The following is a 19664-nucleotide window of genomic DNA, read 5'->3' on the forward strand; positions in this document are numbered from 1 at the left end:
GCACCAACTTTCATCCCAAGCAATAATCTTAGACAGAAATGTGGGATCACCTCTCTAAATCTTTGCAAAAAATCTTGTGACACACATCACGATTCAAATTAAATCATTCTGATATCACACGCACACTTACATGTTGGTCTTCTTGCAGTAACTGCCTTACACACTCCACATTTGCATCAGTATGTGCTGCAGATGGGCGACCAGCTGGGGATCATCTTACACTGGATCTCTGCCATCACAAAACCTTTTGTGCCTGAAAACATGACTTCTTGAAAGTGCCTCACCTGCATATACTTGCTTCATCATTGCCCACATTTCACTAGGGGTTTCCCCAAGCTTAATGTAGGCTTAATGCTCACTCTTTGTTCACAATCAGCATCTATTGTGTCCAATGCACCAAGAACCAAAACAGGTTAGGAACAGAAATTTAATGTAGCTGTGGGCCCGAGCACAAAATGGCTATTGAAGCTATGAGCCAATATAAGAGGCACCCCCCCCCCCCTCCACACACACACACACATATAAAAAGCAAGCACATATCACAAATGCATCACTTGCATGACTGTTTGAGTTGTATCTGCATTTTTTCCCCTAATAGTATTCTAACCAAACAAAAGATGTACCTTTTATAGTGTGACATGCATTATGGTTTGCATGAGATAGGAAACAGTGCCTATAGTTTTTGCAGTATAGTTTAGTTGCTCATTGACCAAGTAAAACTTTGTAAAGTATATTTAATGATAAAACATTTGTGAAGAATGTGTCATGTTATTCTAGATCATGTGAACATAAATCCTATTATAGGCATTCACCTCAAATGATATACAAAACTGCCAGCAGTAAAATGCCATAGTCTTTTCCTCTAGATGAAAATTTTTCTTAAAAATAAACTGTTCTTTCAATCTTTCCTGTACATATTTCCATTCTGCTACAACAATCTTGCTTTGATGGCTAGTTTGTAAATTATCCTCTTTTTTTTCTCAGATGCTGTCAGTATTCAGTTAATTTCATTATAAATCTGGGGTTAGCTTTGGCTGTATACACCTTGGAATTACACTCCTGGAAATGGAAAAAAGAACACATTGACACCGGTGTGTCAGACCCACCATACTTGCTTCGGACACTGCGAGAGGGCTGTACAAGCAATGATCACACGCACGGCACAGCGGACACACCAGGAACCGCGGTGTTGGCCGTCGAATGGCGCTAGCTGCGCAGCATTTGTGCACCGCCGCCGGCAGTGTCAGCCAGTTTGCCGTGGCATACGGAGCTCCATTGCAGTCTTTAACACCGGTAGCATGCCGCGACAGCGTGGACGTGAACCGTATGTGCAGTTGACGGACTTTGAGCGAGGGCGTATAGTGGGCATGCGGGAGGCCGGGTGGACGTACCGCCGAATTGCTCAACACGTGGGGCGTGAGGTCTCCACAGTACATCAGTGTTGTCGCCAGTGGTCGGCGGAAGGTGCACGTGCCCGTCGACCTAGGACCGGACCGCAGCGACACACGGATGCACGCCAAGACCGTAGGATCCTACGCAGTGCCGTAGGGGACCGCACCGCCACTTCCCAGCAAATTAGGGACACTGTTGCTCCTGGGGTATCAGCGAAGCTGGGCTACGGTCCCGCACACCGTTAGGCCATCTTCCGCTCACGCCCCAACATCATGCAGCCCGCCTCCAGTGGTGTCGCGACAGGCGTGAATGGAGCGACGAATGGAGACGTGTCATCTGCAGCGATGAGAGTCGCTTCTGCCTTGGTGCCAATGATGGTCGTATGCGTGTTTGGCACTGTGCAGGTGAGCGCCACAATCAGGACTGCATACGACCGAGGCACACAGGGCCAACACCCGGCATCATGGTGTGGGGAGCGATCTCCTACACTGGCCGTACACCACTGGTGATCGTCGAGGGGACACTGAATAGTGCACGGTACATCCAAACCGTCATCGAACCCATCGTTCTACCATTCCTAGACTGGCAAGGGAACTTGCTGTTCCAACAGGACAATGCACGTCCGCATGTATCCCGTGCCACCCAACGTGCTCTAGAAGGTGTAAGTCAACTACCCTGGCCGGCAAGATCTCCGGATCTGTCCCCCATTGAGCATGTTTGGGACTGGATGAAGCGTCGTCTCACGCAGTCTGCACGTCCAGCACGAACGCTGGTCCAACTGAGGCGCCAGGTGGAAATGGCATGGCAAGCCATTCCACAGGACTACATCCAGCATCTCTACGATCGTCTCCATGGGAGAATAGCAGCCTGCATTGCTGCGAAAGGTGGATATACACTGTACTAGTGCCGACATTGTGCATGCTCTGTTGCCTGTGTCTATGTGCCTGTGGTTCTGTCAGTGTGATCATGTGATGTATCTGACCCCAGGAATGTGTCAATAAAGTTTCCCCTTCCTGGGACAATGAATTCACGGTGTTCTTATTTCAATTTCCAGGAGTGTATTATTTCTTTGGGAGTCAACAGTTCTCATCAGCAAAAGATAATTACTACATTGTGTTTATGCCTTGTTTTGTATATAGCTTATTTTCTTTTGGTTCTGTATATTACCTGACTAGTATAATTTGTCATTTCCATACTTCAGCTTGCTGAAACAGTCTGCTAAGACAGTTTACTTGATTTTTCTACAAAGAATCTGGGAAAATCGCTGTATTTTTGTTTACTGCTACAAACATGTAATGTTGTTGTTGTTGTTGTTGTGGTCTTCAGTCCTGAGACTAGTTTAATGCAGCTCTCCATGCTACTCTATCCTGTGCAAGCTCCTTCATCTCCCAGTACCTACTGCAGCCTACATCCTTCTGGATCTGTTTAGTGTATTCATCTCTTGGTCTCCCTCTACGATTTTTACCCTCCACACTGCCCTCCAGTACTAAATTGGTGATCCCTTGATGCCTCAGAACATGTCCTACCAACCGATCCCTTCTTCTAGTCAAGTTGTGCCACAAACTCCTGTTCTCTCCAATTCTAATCAATACCTCCTCATTAGTTATGTGATCTACGCATCTAATCTTCAGCATTCTTCTGTAGCACCACATTTTGAAACCTTCTATTCTCTTCTTGTCGAAACTATTTATCGTCCATGTTTCACTTCCATACATGGCTACACTCCATACAAATACTTTCAGAAATGACTTCCTGACACTTAAATCAATACTTGATGTTAACAAATTTCTCTTCTTCAGAAACGCTTTCCTTGCCATTGCCAGTCTACATTTTATATCCTCTCTACTGTGACCATCATCAGTTATTTTGCTCCCCAAATAGCAAAACTCATTTACTACTTTAAGTGTCTCATTTCCTAATCTAATTCCCTCGGCATTACCTGACTTAATTCAACTACATTCCATTATCCTCATTTTGCTTTTGTTGATGTTCATCTTATACCCTCCTTTAAAGACACTGTCCATTCTGTTCAACTGCTCTTCCAAGTCGTTTGCTGTCTCTGACAGAATTACAATGTCATCGACGAACATCAAAGTTTTTATTTCTTCTCCATGGATTTTAATACCTACTCAGAACTTTTCTTTTGTTTCCTTTACTGCTTGCTCAATATACAGGTCGAATAGCATCAGGGAGAGGCTACAACCCTGTCTCACTCCCTTCCCAACCACTGCTCCCCTTTCATGTCCCTCGACTCTTATAACTGCCATCTGCTTTCTTTACAAATTGTAAATAGCCTTTCGCTTCCTGTATTTTACCCCTGCCACCTTCAGAATTTGAAAGAGTGTATTCCAGTCAACATTGTCAAAAGCTTTCTCCAAGTCTACAAATGCTAGAAATGCAGGTTTGCCTTTTCTTAACCTAGCTTCTAAAATAAGTCGTAGGGTCAGTATTGCCTCACGTGTTCCAACATTTCTACGGAATCCAAACTGATCTTCCCCGAGGTCGGCTTCTACCAGTTTTTCCATTCGTCTGTAAAGAATACGCATTAGTATTTTGCAGCTGTGACTTATTAAACTGATAGTTCGGTAATTTTCACATCTGTCAACACCTGCTATCTTTGGGATTGGAATTATTATATTCAAGTCTGAGGTAATTTCGTCTGTCTCATACATCTTGCTCACCAGATGGTAGAGTTTTGTCAGGACTGGCTCTCCCAAGGCTATCAGCAGTTCTAATGGAATGTTGTCTGCTACCAGGGCCTTGTTTTGACTCAGGTCTTTCAGTGCTCTGTCGAACTCTTCATGCAGTATCGTATCTCTCATTTCATCTTCATCTACATCCTCTTCCATTTCCATAATGTTGTCCTCAAGAACATCACCCCTGTATAGACGTATAATAATACATAATATAGCTACCTTCAAACCAAAAATCCATTGTGTAGGTGCAAAATAAAGGGATACTGAAATAATGGAAGAGGGAAATAGGGACCATACTAAGTGCCAATTTGGAATTTGTCAGGAGACTGAAAAACCAATGTATCTCTGCTTGTACATAATTGATTTCTATCCAAAAACCTAGCAAAGAAGTAAACTGTAACCAGCCATCATTAATAAGGCTACAGATTCATATTCAGATATATGAAGATGAACCTGCCAGTTCAAAACCGGTTATGGCGTTACAAATAAATAACATTATTTACAGTGGCTAACTGCTGTTTCTTTCTTTGCAAGAAGCAACTTGTATTTTATACACAGTATGGTCTAAAATGACAGTTTTTGACAAAATAGCAGAAAAAAAATATTTTATTCTAAGAGCCATCAATACTGAAGCATTATAAACAGTATGTATATATACGGTATACGTATAAAATATCAGCCCATTGTTTCTAAAAACAAATGGGGATACTCTGACATAAAAATATGTTTAAATAAACACCTTCATATAAGTCACTGAGCCATTATGTTTTATTTGTGATAATTCAATATAGCATTAGATTTTTGACTAGTAAAACCGTAGTGATGAAAAACCATTTCTCATTTTTTAAAATTTTGGAGCTCCTGAGGGAAGCACAGCTTCACACAGAGACCATTTGCCATCTACTAATACATTTTTGAAGAACTTTCTCCATGGTTTGACACCTGGCACAAGTCTAGAGTCATGCAATAGAGACAAGGGAATGGTCCAATCCCACTTGTTGAAACCCAATCTGAAATTTTTTACACAGGAAAAATACACAGAAAGAAATGCAGCATCAAAATTTTGGATGCTAAGGTACACTGAAGTATTTTTTTTAATGTTAAATTTAGCCAGTTTTGGCAAACAAAGAACCATTTATAACAGCTGTGTGTGCAACCCTTCCTGCCTAGTGTTCGGATCTGCAGTAAGCAAACACGGACAAGACAACATACTATACGAGCAAACAAAGTTTCCACTTAGCATGATGGCTGATGGGAGCGACCATAAAAGCATTTCCCATTTACAGTCACTCCCATGAAGTCCAAAGGGCAAACACGTGAATTTTAAGCACTTAAGTTGTATCTAAAATGTCTCCAATCATTAATTTTTTGAATAAGTTGCAGCTCATATTGATAGATGAATTGTTGCAGATGTAATTGTTACACAAGTGACTAGTAGAGACAACAGAATCAAGGCAGTGTATGACTGCTTCCATTGATTGAGACTTTAATTTATTGACATGAAAAGTTTATGATAATTCCTGTAGCATAATTTTAATGGTAATTTTTTAATAATGTGTATTGTACTAATAATGAAACAGTTCCTTATTTATTCCCCATACTACTCACAAAAATGTTAAGTGCCTATTGGATGATGAAAACAAACATTTTCCTTAAACAAGGCCCACCTGATAAAATAAAAATTAATGCATCCGAGCACTTCATAAAATGTCTCCAATCATTAATTTTTTGAATAAGTTGCAGCTCATATTGATAGATGAATTGTTGCAGATGCAATTGTTACACAAGTGACTAGCAGAGACAACAGAATCAAGGCAGTGTATGACTGCTTCCATTGATTGAGACTTTAATTTATTGACATGAAAAGTTTATGATAATTCCTGTAGCATAATTTTAATGGTAATTTTTTAATAATGTGTATTGTACTAATAATGAAACAGTTCCTTATTTATTCCCCATACTACTCACAAAAATGTTAAGTGCCTATTGGATGATGAAAACAAACATTTTCCTTAAACAAGGCCCACCTGATAAAATAAAAATTAATGCATCCAGGCACTTCATAGTAATTATTAGTTCTATCTATAGAGAATTAGGATGGAGAAAGAAATGGACATGGCCATTGTTCTGCATACTGTGCTGAGTAACAGGCATACTTGATAAAATTCATAAAACATCAGTTCCGTAGGGCCTCCAGCACCTGTTCAGATGGAGTTTGCGTTTAGTCTGATGGTGCAAACTGACAGTGTACAGATGACTGAAGTTCAACACTACTGTTCTGCTGATAAACATGAAATGACAAAGAGGTTCAGAAATTATACTGGCTGACAATTTTCTGAAAAATACTTTACACTGTCAAAGTATTTCTTTATCACTGGGCTTAAGCACGTTATTAATTCTGGATGGAATCTGATCTGTATTAACAGTCTTGCCATTATTCTCTTAAAGTCATAAGTGTCATTATGGCCATGCTAAGCATGCAACAAAAGCTATGAATAACTTTGTGCAACTGGTCAGAGGACATTTCAGATGCAATATAGAAAATAAATCTCACCCATTTTTCCAAAGTCTGCTACATTGATTACAAGATTTTTGCAACTAAACAGTCCTTTTTTAAAATTTTGGTCCCTATTTCCCTCCTGAGGACAGATATAAAGCTACAGAAATAGGAATCCACTGATACTTATCACTGTCATTGTTGTGTACAAATGTGTCATAGCACTCATCGACCACACGCGCATCTCTCTCTCTCTCTCTCTCTCTCCCTCTCTCTCCCTCTTTTTTTTTTTCTCAAAATAATGAAATGCAGTTTGTACACAGTTCTTGCACAAGATAGCACTACCTATTAATGACATCCCTTATTCATGTAATGCTCATCTCACTTGTAATTCAGAGGGCCCAGTCTTGCGCATTTCCCTCAGTACAGGTAGCAGTGCATTGACTCTCACAAGCAGTTCTATACCTTTGGCATAGTTTTTCTTTCAAACTTTTATGAGTTTCAGGTTATCATGTATTTTGTTGTGTGTAAATCTTTCTTCTATTTATACAATTCACGTTCAGAGTACAAAACGAAACAAGCTTTGCATGCAGCTTAACTTGAAGCATTTTCTCCCTCGTTCCTTTAACAAAAAAATTATAGCCTATTCTTTGTCACTGAAATCTATTGCTCTTCATATTACCTTTAGACTTGGAAGGTACAGGTGTCACATTACTGCTCTGGACTTTAATCAGCACAACAATCATCATCTGAACCACAATTCAGGGAATTGTCAATTTCCTGTTTCTTCTAATGTTACCGCAATTTCTAATTAAATGTCAACATCATTCGAATGAATGTTCAAGAAATTAACCATTAATAATAAATAAGAGGCATGTAGGTCATCAGAAGTGGGTGATTTTGATTGCATATTTTCTCTTTGCATAGTAGAAAATATTATTTTGATATCACATTACTATGGAACTCTGAAAGCTGCTCAAAGACATGCTACTAGTAAGGATATACAAAGAAAACACAAAGAAAAGAAATTCAGTTTTATCTCCATTGTTTGCACATAGCAATATCGCAGAGGTTGTGAACTGAGGTGAGTAGTAACTGCAAACAGTTGTCAATGAAACTATCCAATGGAACTTGAATCAGCTTTACAAGCTATGATCATGTTATTTCCGGTTATCTGTTTACCACACTGTAGCCAACTTTCCAAAATGAAGTAAGCTAAATGTGTCTATAAAAAGAAGCCTGAAAAAAGCTGAAATAAAACAAAGAATATTATTGTGCAGTTTTATTTTTGAAAAAATTTTATTTCTGTGGTATATGTATAAAATATCAGCCCATTTTTTCTAAAAACAAATGAGGATACTGTGATGTAAAAATATGTTTAAATAAACAGCTTCACATGAGTTTCTTTCACATAACTTTCTTTTTCTCACAATAAAAATAATGTGTGTGGTATTTATTTACAGGGCAAACTTCACAATATCTGTACTGTAATATTACATTATTTCCTACACTGTAATATTATCTATTGCAACTGTAAAACTTATGATTTCTGATTCATCCTGTGTAAATCAAAGCTAGTTTTCTTTAGAACAGCTTCCTTCACTTTTGTGAAGTTTTAACACTTTACTGATGTCAGCTATGCTGCAACAGCATTTCCAGTAATGCTCTCAACTGTTTATATTTTGTAGTTAAGGGTTTTATCTTGCACATGTGCATGCTGATGAGCTTGGAACACACACCAACACAGCTTTAGTTTGCTTTGTTGGTGGAATATTAAAGCATTTATTGAAATCTTGATTCAGTGCAAATAATTTTCCATTAATCAAATGGATTTTAATGCTTTCCTGTATCCAAGAATAAAAGCCATACTTCTGGACCCCAGCTAAATCAGTCATTTGTCAGGTAAATTGTACTACAAAGAAGCCCCAATCAGCGCTAAAAAAAGCTGCTTTGGCAACACTGGTTGACCAATGTGCTGTCAATCAAGGGTGCATAGCTGCCATGTTGTTCATGTGCTGTCTGCTTCCGCTACAGCAAGGATGTATACTTTGACAGCCACTTGGCGAGCTGTGAATTTGGCAATGTTCAACATCTTTTTTCAAATACTTGCAGTGCGTCTTAGCAGATAAAATTTTGGCACTGCATTTCTTTTGGTGTATTCTTCCTGTGTGAAAAGTTTCAGGGTAGGTTTTGACATATCCTTGTTGGATCATTTTCCACTTCCACTTTAATTGCATCATTTTTAGGCACAAATTTGCTATACATTATTATCATAGGACAATAATACTGGCTGATAATAGCAGTACACAAGTCAACTCAAATTGCCATTAAATGTAGATTGAGAACACTCAGATAAAACAAAAAAAATGATGACATGTCAAGGAGTGAATCCGATAGGAGCCAAAATTGTTATATTTGGATGAATAATTGAATGAGTAAGAGAGTTTAAATATCTAGGACACAATTCTGAATTTTTCAAATCAGATGATGTAGAGCCAACACTGATCAGATTCAGACATTCCTGTGGACAGTACAACATACCTTGAAACATAATAACAGAAAGAAACATTGATTAAACTTTACAAAGTAATAGCCTCATCTTTGCTGCTATATAGTTGCGAATGTTGAACCTAACATCAAATCAGTTACAACAAATCAAAACATTGGAGATGAGGTTCATCTCTTTTGTAACTGGATATTCAAGGACATTCATTATTGGACCATAAAAGAAATACTGACATTAGACAATAACTAAATGTAGAGCACATTACATCTGTAGCTCAAAAACATAGACTGAATTAGAAAGACCATGTCTGACATATGTCTAATAATATGATAACTGAAGTTGTAATGCATATAACCTAATAGGGAATTCTGAGTTGGCTCAGACCAAAAGGCCTAATTGTTAAAGATGTCAATATCAAATGGTCATAAGGAAGATTACAGTAGCTTGGATGTTTGTCAGCTGCTGTGATGAAGACTATAAGTAATCATAATGTATATATAATGAGAGAAAATTCTTGAAGTACCTATCTTCAGGAGGCAAAATTTTTAGTGCTGTTGACAGACAAAATCAGGCATGGCTCGTTGTTTCCATACTGGGGAAGGCTGTGAGATTTATTGATTGGAACTAACCTAGACCTCATGCTAAATTACAGATCAGTCCATCACTACAATCAAGATTTAGATTTCAGCAAGCAGGGGGGAGGGGACAATATCACACTCCAGCCAAATATTTACATGTCTTCTTTCCATTTCATAATCAACTACTGAATAACATCAAAAGCTAACTCCAAGATAAAATCTATATTAAAAGGTATGTTGCAACTGTACTCAGGCTCATTCACTACCTATTTTTCACGTGGCCCATCTGCAAAGGGGGTTGGTAGTGAACGGTTGCATTTGCACCCCTAATACTGAGTCATATATTGGCTAGCCTTTGAACAGCAGTGAACAACCTTGTGCAAAATGAGATACACTATACAAGTTCAGATTGAAACATATTTTAAAAAACACCACTTTTAACTTTGTGGCCATGCATGTTAAAGTTCACAAACAAATCCAATCTGGATAAATAATAATCAGAGCAATTCATACACATGGTTTATTGTCTCACATCTACACACTTTCACATTGTTCCTTCACAGTTTATTCACATACACTGGCATCCATGCTTACACTCGTGGCACTTTGCCACTCCGAACTTACCACTACAACAGACAACGACCAAAGATCTGATTTTCCTACTCATATCCCCAGTCCTGAGTCAGGTAACATCACACTACATTAATCGAAATAATTCCTAAACATGGTCACAATTCGTGTACAATTTTTATAGGATTTAAATACTTGAACCTAAATACATTATATAATTTTACACACATTTATCACCACATAATTTTATAATTTGTTGCAATTAAAAAACAAAACACTGTGCAACGGAACTATGACACTCATCAAAATTCAAAACAAGTATTTTCATGTCCATTTTGCATTACACTATTTTCACTCTGTATTTAATACATAATTTGATTGTTAAGCACAGAAAATTAAAATCAGAACTAATTTCTGACATGCTATCAGATTTACATAATTAAGAATAACAACACGTTTTGGCACAGGTTCACCCTCTCCCTTCATTTAATGCCATCTTTGCATGAAATTAGAGACATACAAATACTTGTCTGGCACTACAAAGATCAAAACTGAATGGTAATAAAATAATGACTTACTTTACAGTTGTTCTAAATATCTTTATGACTTAATTCTACTATGAAACATTTTGATTGAAGTACACCAGCCCAACATTATTTCTGCTGCTGTGCTTTAAATTTAAATTATGAACTACTTGGAAGAGCTCCATATTATCCCACGTTACCTTACAATGTTTTGGAGAGATCTTTAATGCAATGTATGTTATCTTCATTGCATGCTTATAGTTTCTGGTATTTTCACATCTAAACTTCAGATGTTTAATGTTTTGTGCACTCAAACTGCGGTGTTTGTGAGTTTGTGTGACAGAATAGTGATGTTTCCATGATGACACTAATGTTGTTCTGTGATTGGATGACATGAGCAACCTGAGCAACTGCCATGAAAATGTACATACCATATTTCTCTCATTTACACTTGTGCATTACAAAAATATCAATTTTAAGTGATACAGCACACACAAGCATTCAGCTGCTTTGTACATATCTCTGTTAGAATTGTGTGTATACCCTCACTTGGATTTACACTGTTTTTGTTTATGATTCCTGTTTACATTAAATCCAGGTGCACCAAGTTCCTTTGCTTTCATCCTAATGAAATGTTCCTAAATTTTACCTGATAAATTGCAGACTTAATTCATATTATATTGTTTTCAAACTCCTGGTATGCTGCTGTTGTTCAAACAAATGTAAAACTCATTAAACTCATGCAAGATACACTAGCAAAAAGAAACTTGCTAATAATGCACGTTACCCGCAGTCAGCGAGTGAGGAAAGTAAACTAATGGGATGTATTCCACACAATGCATATATATATCGCACACTTTTTTCTCTATTGCTAGGTAGTTATCCTTATGTTACCTTATTCTAGTGCACTCTGGTAAGACATTTGCAAACTTATTCCAGCATCGGATAGAACAGCCAATAGCACAAACAAAAAAACTGTCTAAAACAGTGTCACAACAATAATACTAAACACTGATTAAAGAAGCATCAAAGCATAATAGAGATGTACAGAGACAGGGATTCGATAATGAAATTTCAGCAACTTTGTTCATTCCCTTTTGATGTAACCAGTGGAATGTGAAAATTGTGGGACAGCCTTAGGCTGAAACACCAGAGCTGTCAGGATGCCCACAGGAGCTACTTCAAGGAAACCACACCCCCAAACCTCTGCTACATAGAGCTAAGCAGGATTTCAAGGCGCATCCCTAAGTCTAGGTACTATTTGTTCAAAAAAACATCACATGACATCACATATTAACAGTTCCAAAAATGTTGACAGCCATAATTTAAATCTATGTCATTGTACCTCTCTCTCCTTGTTGAGGAGGAGCTATTAATTCTGAAAGCTAGGTAGAGAATGACTTTTACTTTTTTACAAGGAGTACAAAAACATATGTCTGAAACTTGGGGATTTATTCTTGACATTAAAAAATTACAAAAGTTTCTTACAAACATTGGTCCAAAAATCCTTTCTTAGGAAGGTATGAAAGGATTTATTATTCACAGCGTAAAAATGATATCCTTATCAAACGCATTTACATGTATGAAAGAATTTATGTAAATGATACATTTACCAAATGCATTTACTTTTACAGAAATTGCTTGAAGTGACCAGATCGTGCTTCTGTGAATTTGGAGAGCCTGCATTCCATGCTTTGCCTTACATAGGGAAAAACACACTCATTTTTCCATACTGGATACGATTCTTCAGAAAATCAACATTGGGTGTGAGAGTTGAATACATTAAAGATATTAAATATCCCCAAAGCAAAAAAAAAGTACATCAGATTCAAATCTGGCAATTGTTTAAGACCATACAACTGATCCCCACTGACTGATCCACCTGTTAAGAGACCAGTTATTGAGATACTGATGAACATCTGCGTAAAGTGAGGTGGAGTACCACATTCACTGAAGGACATCTAGAGATACATCATACAGTGTCTCATGTCTGAAAAACTCCAGATATATTTGTCTACTAAGATGTTGCAGAAATAAATAGGGGCTGATGGCTATGAATCATTCTACTTGCTGTCGAGACATCTTCGCGTGTACTGGGCGCGGTTGGGCCACCCTCTCCCCAAGGGGAGTGGCGGGTTCAGCGGCGTTTGCGGCGCACGAGGCGGAGGGTCAATGTGGAGGCTGGCCGTGTGGCATTGCCTGCTCTGCCTGTGAGTGGACATGTGGCTGCTCCTTCAGCAAGGTCCGAGCAGGCACACGGGGGGAGGGGTTTATTAGTTATTGGGAGCTCCAACGTTAGGCGGGTGATGGAGCCCCTTAGGGAAATAGCGGAAAGGTCGGGGAAGAAGGCCAGTGTTCACTCTGTCTGCTTGCCGGGGGGTCTCATCCGAGGTGTGGAGGAGGCCCTACCGGCGGCGATAGAGAGCACTGGGTGCACCCGACTGCAAATTGTTGCTCATGTCGGCACCAATGACTCCTGCCGTCTGGGTTCAGAGGTCATCCTCAGTTCGTACAGGCGGTTGGCGGAATTGGTGAAGGCGGAAAGCCTCGCTCGCGGGGTGAAATCAGAGCTAACTATTTGTAGTATCGTTCCCAGAACCGATCGCAGTCCTCTGGTTTGGAGCCGAGTGGAAGGCTTAAACCAGAGGCTCAGACAATTCTGCGGAGATCTGGGGTGCAAATTTCTCGACCTCCGCTATCGGGCGGAGAAATGTAGGGTCCCCCTGAATAGGTCAGGCGTGCACTACACCCCGGAAGCGGCTACAAGGGTAGCGGAGTACATGTGGAGTGCACATGGGGGTTTTTTAGGTTAGAGAATCCCCTCCCTAGGCCCGACAAGATGCCTCCTGCGACGCAGCAAGGTAGGAGTAGGCAAAATGCAACAGGGAATAACAATATTAATGTGCTAATAGTAAACTGCAGGAGCATCTACAGAAAGGTCCCACAACTGCTCTCATTAATAAACGGTCACAACGCTCATATAGTACTAGGGACAGAAAGTTGGCTGAAACCAGACGTAAATAGTAATGAAATCCTAAACTCAGATTGGAATGTATACCGCAGAGACAGGCTGGACAGTGAAGGGGGAGGCGTGTTTATAGCGATAAGAAGTGCAATAGTATCGAAGGAAATTGACGGAGATCCGAAATGTGAAATGATTTGGGTGAAGGTCACGGTTAAAGCAGGCTCAGACATGGTAATTGGATGTCTCTATAGGCCCCCTGGCTCAGCAGCTATTGTGGCTGAGCACCTGAAGGATAATTTGGAAAATATTTCGAGTAGATTTCCCCACCATGTTATAGTTCTGGGTGGAGATTTTAATTTGCCGGATATAGAGTGGGAGACTCAGACGTTCATAACGGGTGGCAGGGACAAAGAATCCAGTGAAATTTTTTTAAGTGCTTTATCTGAAAACTACCTTGAGCAGTTAAACAGAGAACCGACTCGTGGCGACAACATATTAGACCTTCTGGTGACAAACAGACCCGAACTATTTGAAAAAGTTAATGCAGAACAGGGAATCAGCGATCATAAAGCGGTTACGGCATCGATGATTTCAGCCGTAAATAGGAATATTAAAAAGGGTAGGAAGATTTTTCTGTATAGAAAAAGTGACAAAAACCAGATTTCCGAGTACCTGTTGGCTCAACACAAAAGTTTTGTCTCAAGTACAGATAGTGTTGAGGATCAGTGGACAAAGTTCAAAACCGTCGTACATAATGCGTTAGATGAGTATGTGCCAAGCAAGATCGTAAGAGATGGAAAAGAGCCACCGTGGTACAACAACCGAGTTAGAAAACTGCTGCAGAAGCAAAGGGAACTTCACAGCAAACATAAACATAGCCAAAGCCTTGCAGACAAACAAAAATTACGCGAAGCGAAATGTAGTGTGAGGAGGGCTATGCGAGAGGCGTTCAATGAATTCGAAAGTAAAGCTCTATGTACTGACTTGGCAGAAAATCCTAAGAAATTTTGGTCTTATGTCAAAGCAGTAGGTGGATCAAAACAAAATGTCCAGACACTCTGTGACCAAAATGGTACTGAAACAGAGGATGACAGACTAAAGGCCGAAATACTAAATGTCTTTTTCCAAAGTTGTTTCACAGAGGAAGACTGCACTGTAGTTCCTTCTCTATATTGTCGCACAGATGACAAAATGGTAGATATCGGAATAGACGACAGAGGGATAGAGAAACAATTAAAATTGCTCAAAAGAGGAAAGGCCTCTGGACCTGATGGGATACCAGTTCAATTTTACACAGAGTACGCGAAGGAACTTGCCCCCCTTCTTGCAGCAATGTACCGTAGGTCTCTAGAAGAGTGTAGCATTCCAAAGGATTGGAAAAGGGCACAGGTCATCCCCGTTTTTAAGAAGGGACGTCGAACAGATGTGCAGAACTATAGACCTATATCTCTAACGTCGATCAGTTGTAGAATTTTGGAACACGTATTGTGTTCGAGTATAATGACTTTTCTGGAGACTAGAAATCTACTCTGTAGGAATCAGCATGGGTTTCGAAAAAGACGGTCATGTGAAACCCAGCTCGCACTATTCGTCCACGAGACTCAGAGGGCCATAGACACGGGTTCACAGGTAGATGCCGTCTTTCTTGACTTCCGCAAGGCGTTCGATACAGTTCCCCACAGTCGTTTAATGAACAAAGTAAGAGCATATGGACTATCAGACCAATTGTGTGATTGGATTGAGGAGTTCCTAGATAACAGGATGCAGCATGTCATTCTCAATGGAGAGAAGTCTTCTGAAGTAAGAGTGATTTCAGGTGTGCCGCAGGGGAGTGTCATAGGAACGTTGCTATTCACAATATACATAAATGACCTTGTGGATGACATCAGAAGTTCACTGAGGCTTTTTGCAGATGATGCTGTGGTGTATTGAGAGGTTGTAACAATGGAAAATTGTACTGAAATGCAGGAGGATCTGCAGCGAATTGACGCATGGTGCAGGGAATGGCAATTGAATCTCAATGTAGACAAGTGTAATGTGCTGCGAATACACAGAAAGATAGATTATCATTTAGCTACAAAATAGCCGGTCAGCAACTGGAAGCAGTTAATTCCATAAATTATCTGGGAGTACGCATTAGGAGTGATTTAAAATGGAATGATCATATAATGTTGATCGTCGGTAAAGCAGATGCCAGACTGAGATTCATTGGAAGAATCCTAAGGAAATGCAATCTGAAAACAAAGGAAGCAGGTTACAGTTCGCTTGTTCGCGCACTGCTTGAATACTGCTCAGCAGTGTGGGATCCGTACCAGATAGGGTTGATAGAAGATATAGAGAAGATCCAACGGAGAGCAGCGCGCTTTGTTACAGGATCATTTAGTAATCACGAAAGCGTTATGGAGATGATAGATAAACTCCAGTGGAAGACTCTGCAGGAGAGACGCTCAGTAGCTCGGTACGGGCTTTTGTCAAAGTTTCGAGAACATACCTTCACCGAGGAGTCAAGCAGTATATTGCTCCCTCCTACGTATATCTCGCGAAGAGACCATGAGGATAAAATCAGAGAGATTAGAGCCCACACAGAGGCATACCGACAATCCTTCTTTCCACGAACAATACGAGACTGGAATAGAAGGGAGAACCGATAGAGGTACTCAAGGTACCCTCCGCCACACACCGTCAAGTGGCTTGCGGAGTATGGATGTAGATGTAGATGTAGATGAACATGTTGAGGCTGAACCTCAGGTAATGTCTGCCCTGACACATGCCCAGATGTGATTCTTATGATATCCAAAGATCCCATCATGTGGAAAGCCAGCCTTGTCGGGAACAAGGTACATGCTAAGAAGTGCAGAGAAGCAGCACAGTGCTCTAACGTCTGTTGCCAGGAAGTGATTCTTGGCTGAAAGTATGCCTCATTTAATCCTTGCAGTTGTGAGAGGTGATACATGTACAAAAGATTTTCATACAAAATGTTTGTGATCATCATGTGATTAATGCCTTCCTTTCTCACAAGTCTCCTTGTACTACTTGGAGATTCATCAACACTACAATGAACCTATTCTTCAATCTCAGGTATTCATACATTGTGTGATCTGCTAGTCTCCCACCATATGCAACTCTCTCTTCAAATGAGCCTGCATCTTGCAAGTGGTGGTGCATTTATACAAAGGTTCCTGCACAATGTAACTGCTTCCCAGGGTAACTTTCAGCATAAAGTTGGCATACTGTGTCTGCATTGCTGTCTGCTAGACCATATATGTAGTGCATAACTATCATTTCAAACACTGAATACATCATTGTAATGGAGCTTACTTTAAAACAGAACAAACAACAATCAGACAAAACATAACAAATGCCATGACCAACTGTAAACAAGAAAGTGAGTAAAAATTCGAGTATGAGGTAAACTAGACAACCAGAGGTCACTACAGGGAATTCCTAATGTACCTCTCCAAAGCACGATTTTCAGACCCCATTCATATGAATTTTTTGTAATGTTTTGGTGTCAAGAATAAATGCCTAAAGTTTCTGAGATGTGTTTCTGTACATCCTGTATGTATCTATTGGCAGCACAAAACGTATTGTCTCCTGGAAGTGTGAACTGCTAGCAGTCCTGTTCCACAATTTATTAGTTTTCTCGATGGAATTTTCCTTTTGCATAATAATCCTATTGTAACAAATTACACAATTTTATAGGAGAGGTAAGAATAAATGTGTTTTTCCCTTAGGGATGGCGTGTGTGTTACTACGGTGCTGGAATAGTTGGCATCATCATTGCAATACTGACTGGTCTGACACTGCGGGAACCTGAAAGGCAGGCAATTGGCGAAGAGAATACAGTAGCTGTTAATGCTGATGGTGAGCGGGCAAAGAAGAAGGGTGCGTGGCGCGTAATGCTGGAGCCACGGGTCATTCTGCTCTGCCTTGCTGCGTCCATCAGGCACACAGGTATGTACTGCCATCAGCTTTTCAGGATACCACTGTTCATGTCAGTGTTTTAAGTTACAGACCATGAGCTGCCATATTTTCTGCAATACTGAGGAAGGCTCATAGTAGAGGGCAAGCTTGAGGTTTTAGTGGAGACCTGCCCTCCATTCTGAATGATAACACAAGGAATGTAAAATGGCAACTGAATTTTTGCAACTCCTCCCATCTCTTCTCAAATGAGGGAGGAAGGAGAAGCTAGCATAATTTGCAGGATGGCTCTAACAGCCATGTTGTAGAATTATATCAGTAGCTCTTTATATGTTTTTTGAACATTTGTGTGCATATCCTTTTTGAGTACAGGGTTACTCATAAGTACCACTGGACTTTCAGAAGACGATAGTGCAAAAACTATAATGCACACAATACAGCAAAATATCGCAGAATAAGTATAAAAGTTGTTAAGGCTTATTACAGGTGTGCAATAATGGCACCTTTTGTGATTTGGTAAATGTCAATACGATAGTCAGACTCTCGCCGTATGCATCCCGAGCCACCGTCAATATTGGAGACTGCATTAACTATCCTCTCTTGCAACTCTTCCAAATTAAGAATGTGTCAGACAGTTGACTGCAGTATCTCTAGTTCTCTGCTTGCCCCTCATCAGTTTCTTTGGGCTTCTCAGAAGTAATCCCAGAAGGCACCCCAGCTTCGCTGCTGATAGCACCAACAGACCTATTTTCTTAGTACCACACCAGCAGCCACTCTCACAGAATGTGTTGTATCACCTGTGGATTGTTTTGCGCACTGAAACTTTTACTGATACTTGGTGTGAAATCATCACTGAAGTGTCACAATTGACTCATATTCAGTTAACTTGAGGACACAAAATACACTTACATTGCATTAGACACCACATTTCAAAATGCTGACATTATGGGAACCTGATAGATAGGTTGTCAGTGAAGGGAGCACAGCAGCTGTGAATGCTGACAGTGAGAGGGCAAAAAGGCGAACTGTGTGGAGGCTGATGCTGGAGCCACAGGTCATTCTGCTTTTTCCGGCCACATCAGTCAGGCACATATCTTTGTGGCACACTCTTCAACAACCCTATGAAACATATTATGAAGTGAAACTTTGAGAGGTGGTCAGTGCACTTTTTTTATGTCCAGTAGTTTCAGTACAGTCATCTTTTGAAATCCTAGAGGTAGTTATGAATAAAATTATGAATGCCCCTGTATTTTATTACTAATGTGTTATTTCGATTAGTTAATTTTTATGTAACTTATATCCCATTTCATAACTTTTCACATACATAGAGTATTGTCAGTGTTGAAAGTACCAAGTCAGTAAGTCACAGTAAAATATTGGCACCATGCAGACATCAAACCCAAGTTTTTATTTGTAGTCTGTCACAAAAATAAGAAATATTGAAATAACTTGAATCTATATCAGATGAAATATATTTCTTGTTGTTCCAAAGAAATAATAATGGTCTGAGTAAGCCAGGAAAAGATATTAAAGGACAAAACACTGATAGTGTATGATGATGACGGTCAGTTTGTGGGGTGCTCAACTGTGAGGTCATCAGCGCCTGTACAAAGTCCCAATCTTTCTGCAATCCAATCTGTCCACTTGCACAAATGATTATGATGATGAAATGATGAGGAGAACACAAACACCCAGTCCCTGGGCAGAGAAAACCCCCAACCCAGCTCGGAGTCAAACCTGGGACCCCATGATCCAGAGGCATCAATGCTGGCCACTAGACCACGAGTTACCGAAGACTGATGGTGTAAATACATGTTTGAAATTACAAGGAGCAAGCAAAAAGTTTCTGTCTGAGGGTGTTGCTGCAGCATATATGCATGCAATGTAGCATGACTCTGATGTGGGTATATAAGCAGCGGCATGTAGGAAAGAGATCAGTGCGCCATTTCCGTCTTTCCAATGTGCGTGCAGTAAATGTGGAAATATGAACTATGACAATGTAATACCAAATGTGT

The 19664-nt window shown here is 39.9% G+C and overlaps 1 protein-coding gene across 2 annotated transcripts in view; it reads left to right on the plus strand.

Annotated features, from left to right (window-relative positions):
- The window catches only part of LOC124545221 (D-xylose transporter), a 355683-nt gene that overhangs the window by 319617 nt on the left and 16402 nt on the right, over positions 1–19664 (plus strand). For both annotated transcript variants that reach the window (XM_047124093.1, XM_047124092.1), the window contains exon 6: positions 17463–17682. In XM_047124093.1, the coding sequence (XP_046980049.1) occupies positions 17463–17682 (220 nt within the window). The remainder of the gene's footprint in view (positions 1–17462; positions 17683–19664) is intronic.

The sequence above is a fragment of the Schistocerca americana genome, chromosome 8 (genome assembly GCF_021461395.2).
Source record: "Schistocerca americana isolate TAMUIC-IGC-003095 chromosome 8, iqSchAmer2.1, whole genome shotgun sequence".
NCBI lineage: Eukaryota > Metazoa > Arthropoda > Insecta > Orthoptera > Acrididae > Schistocerca > Schistocerca americana.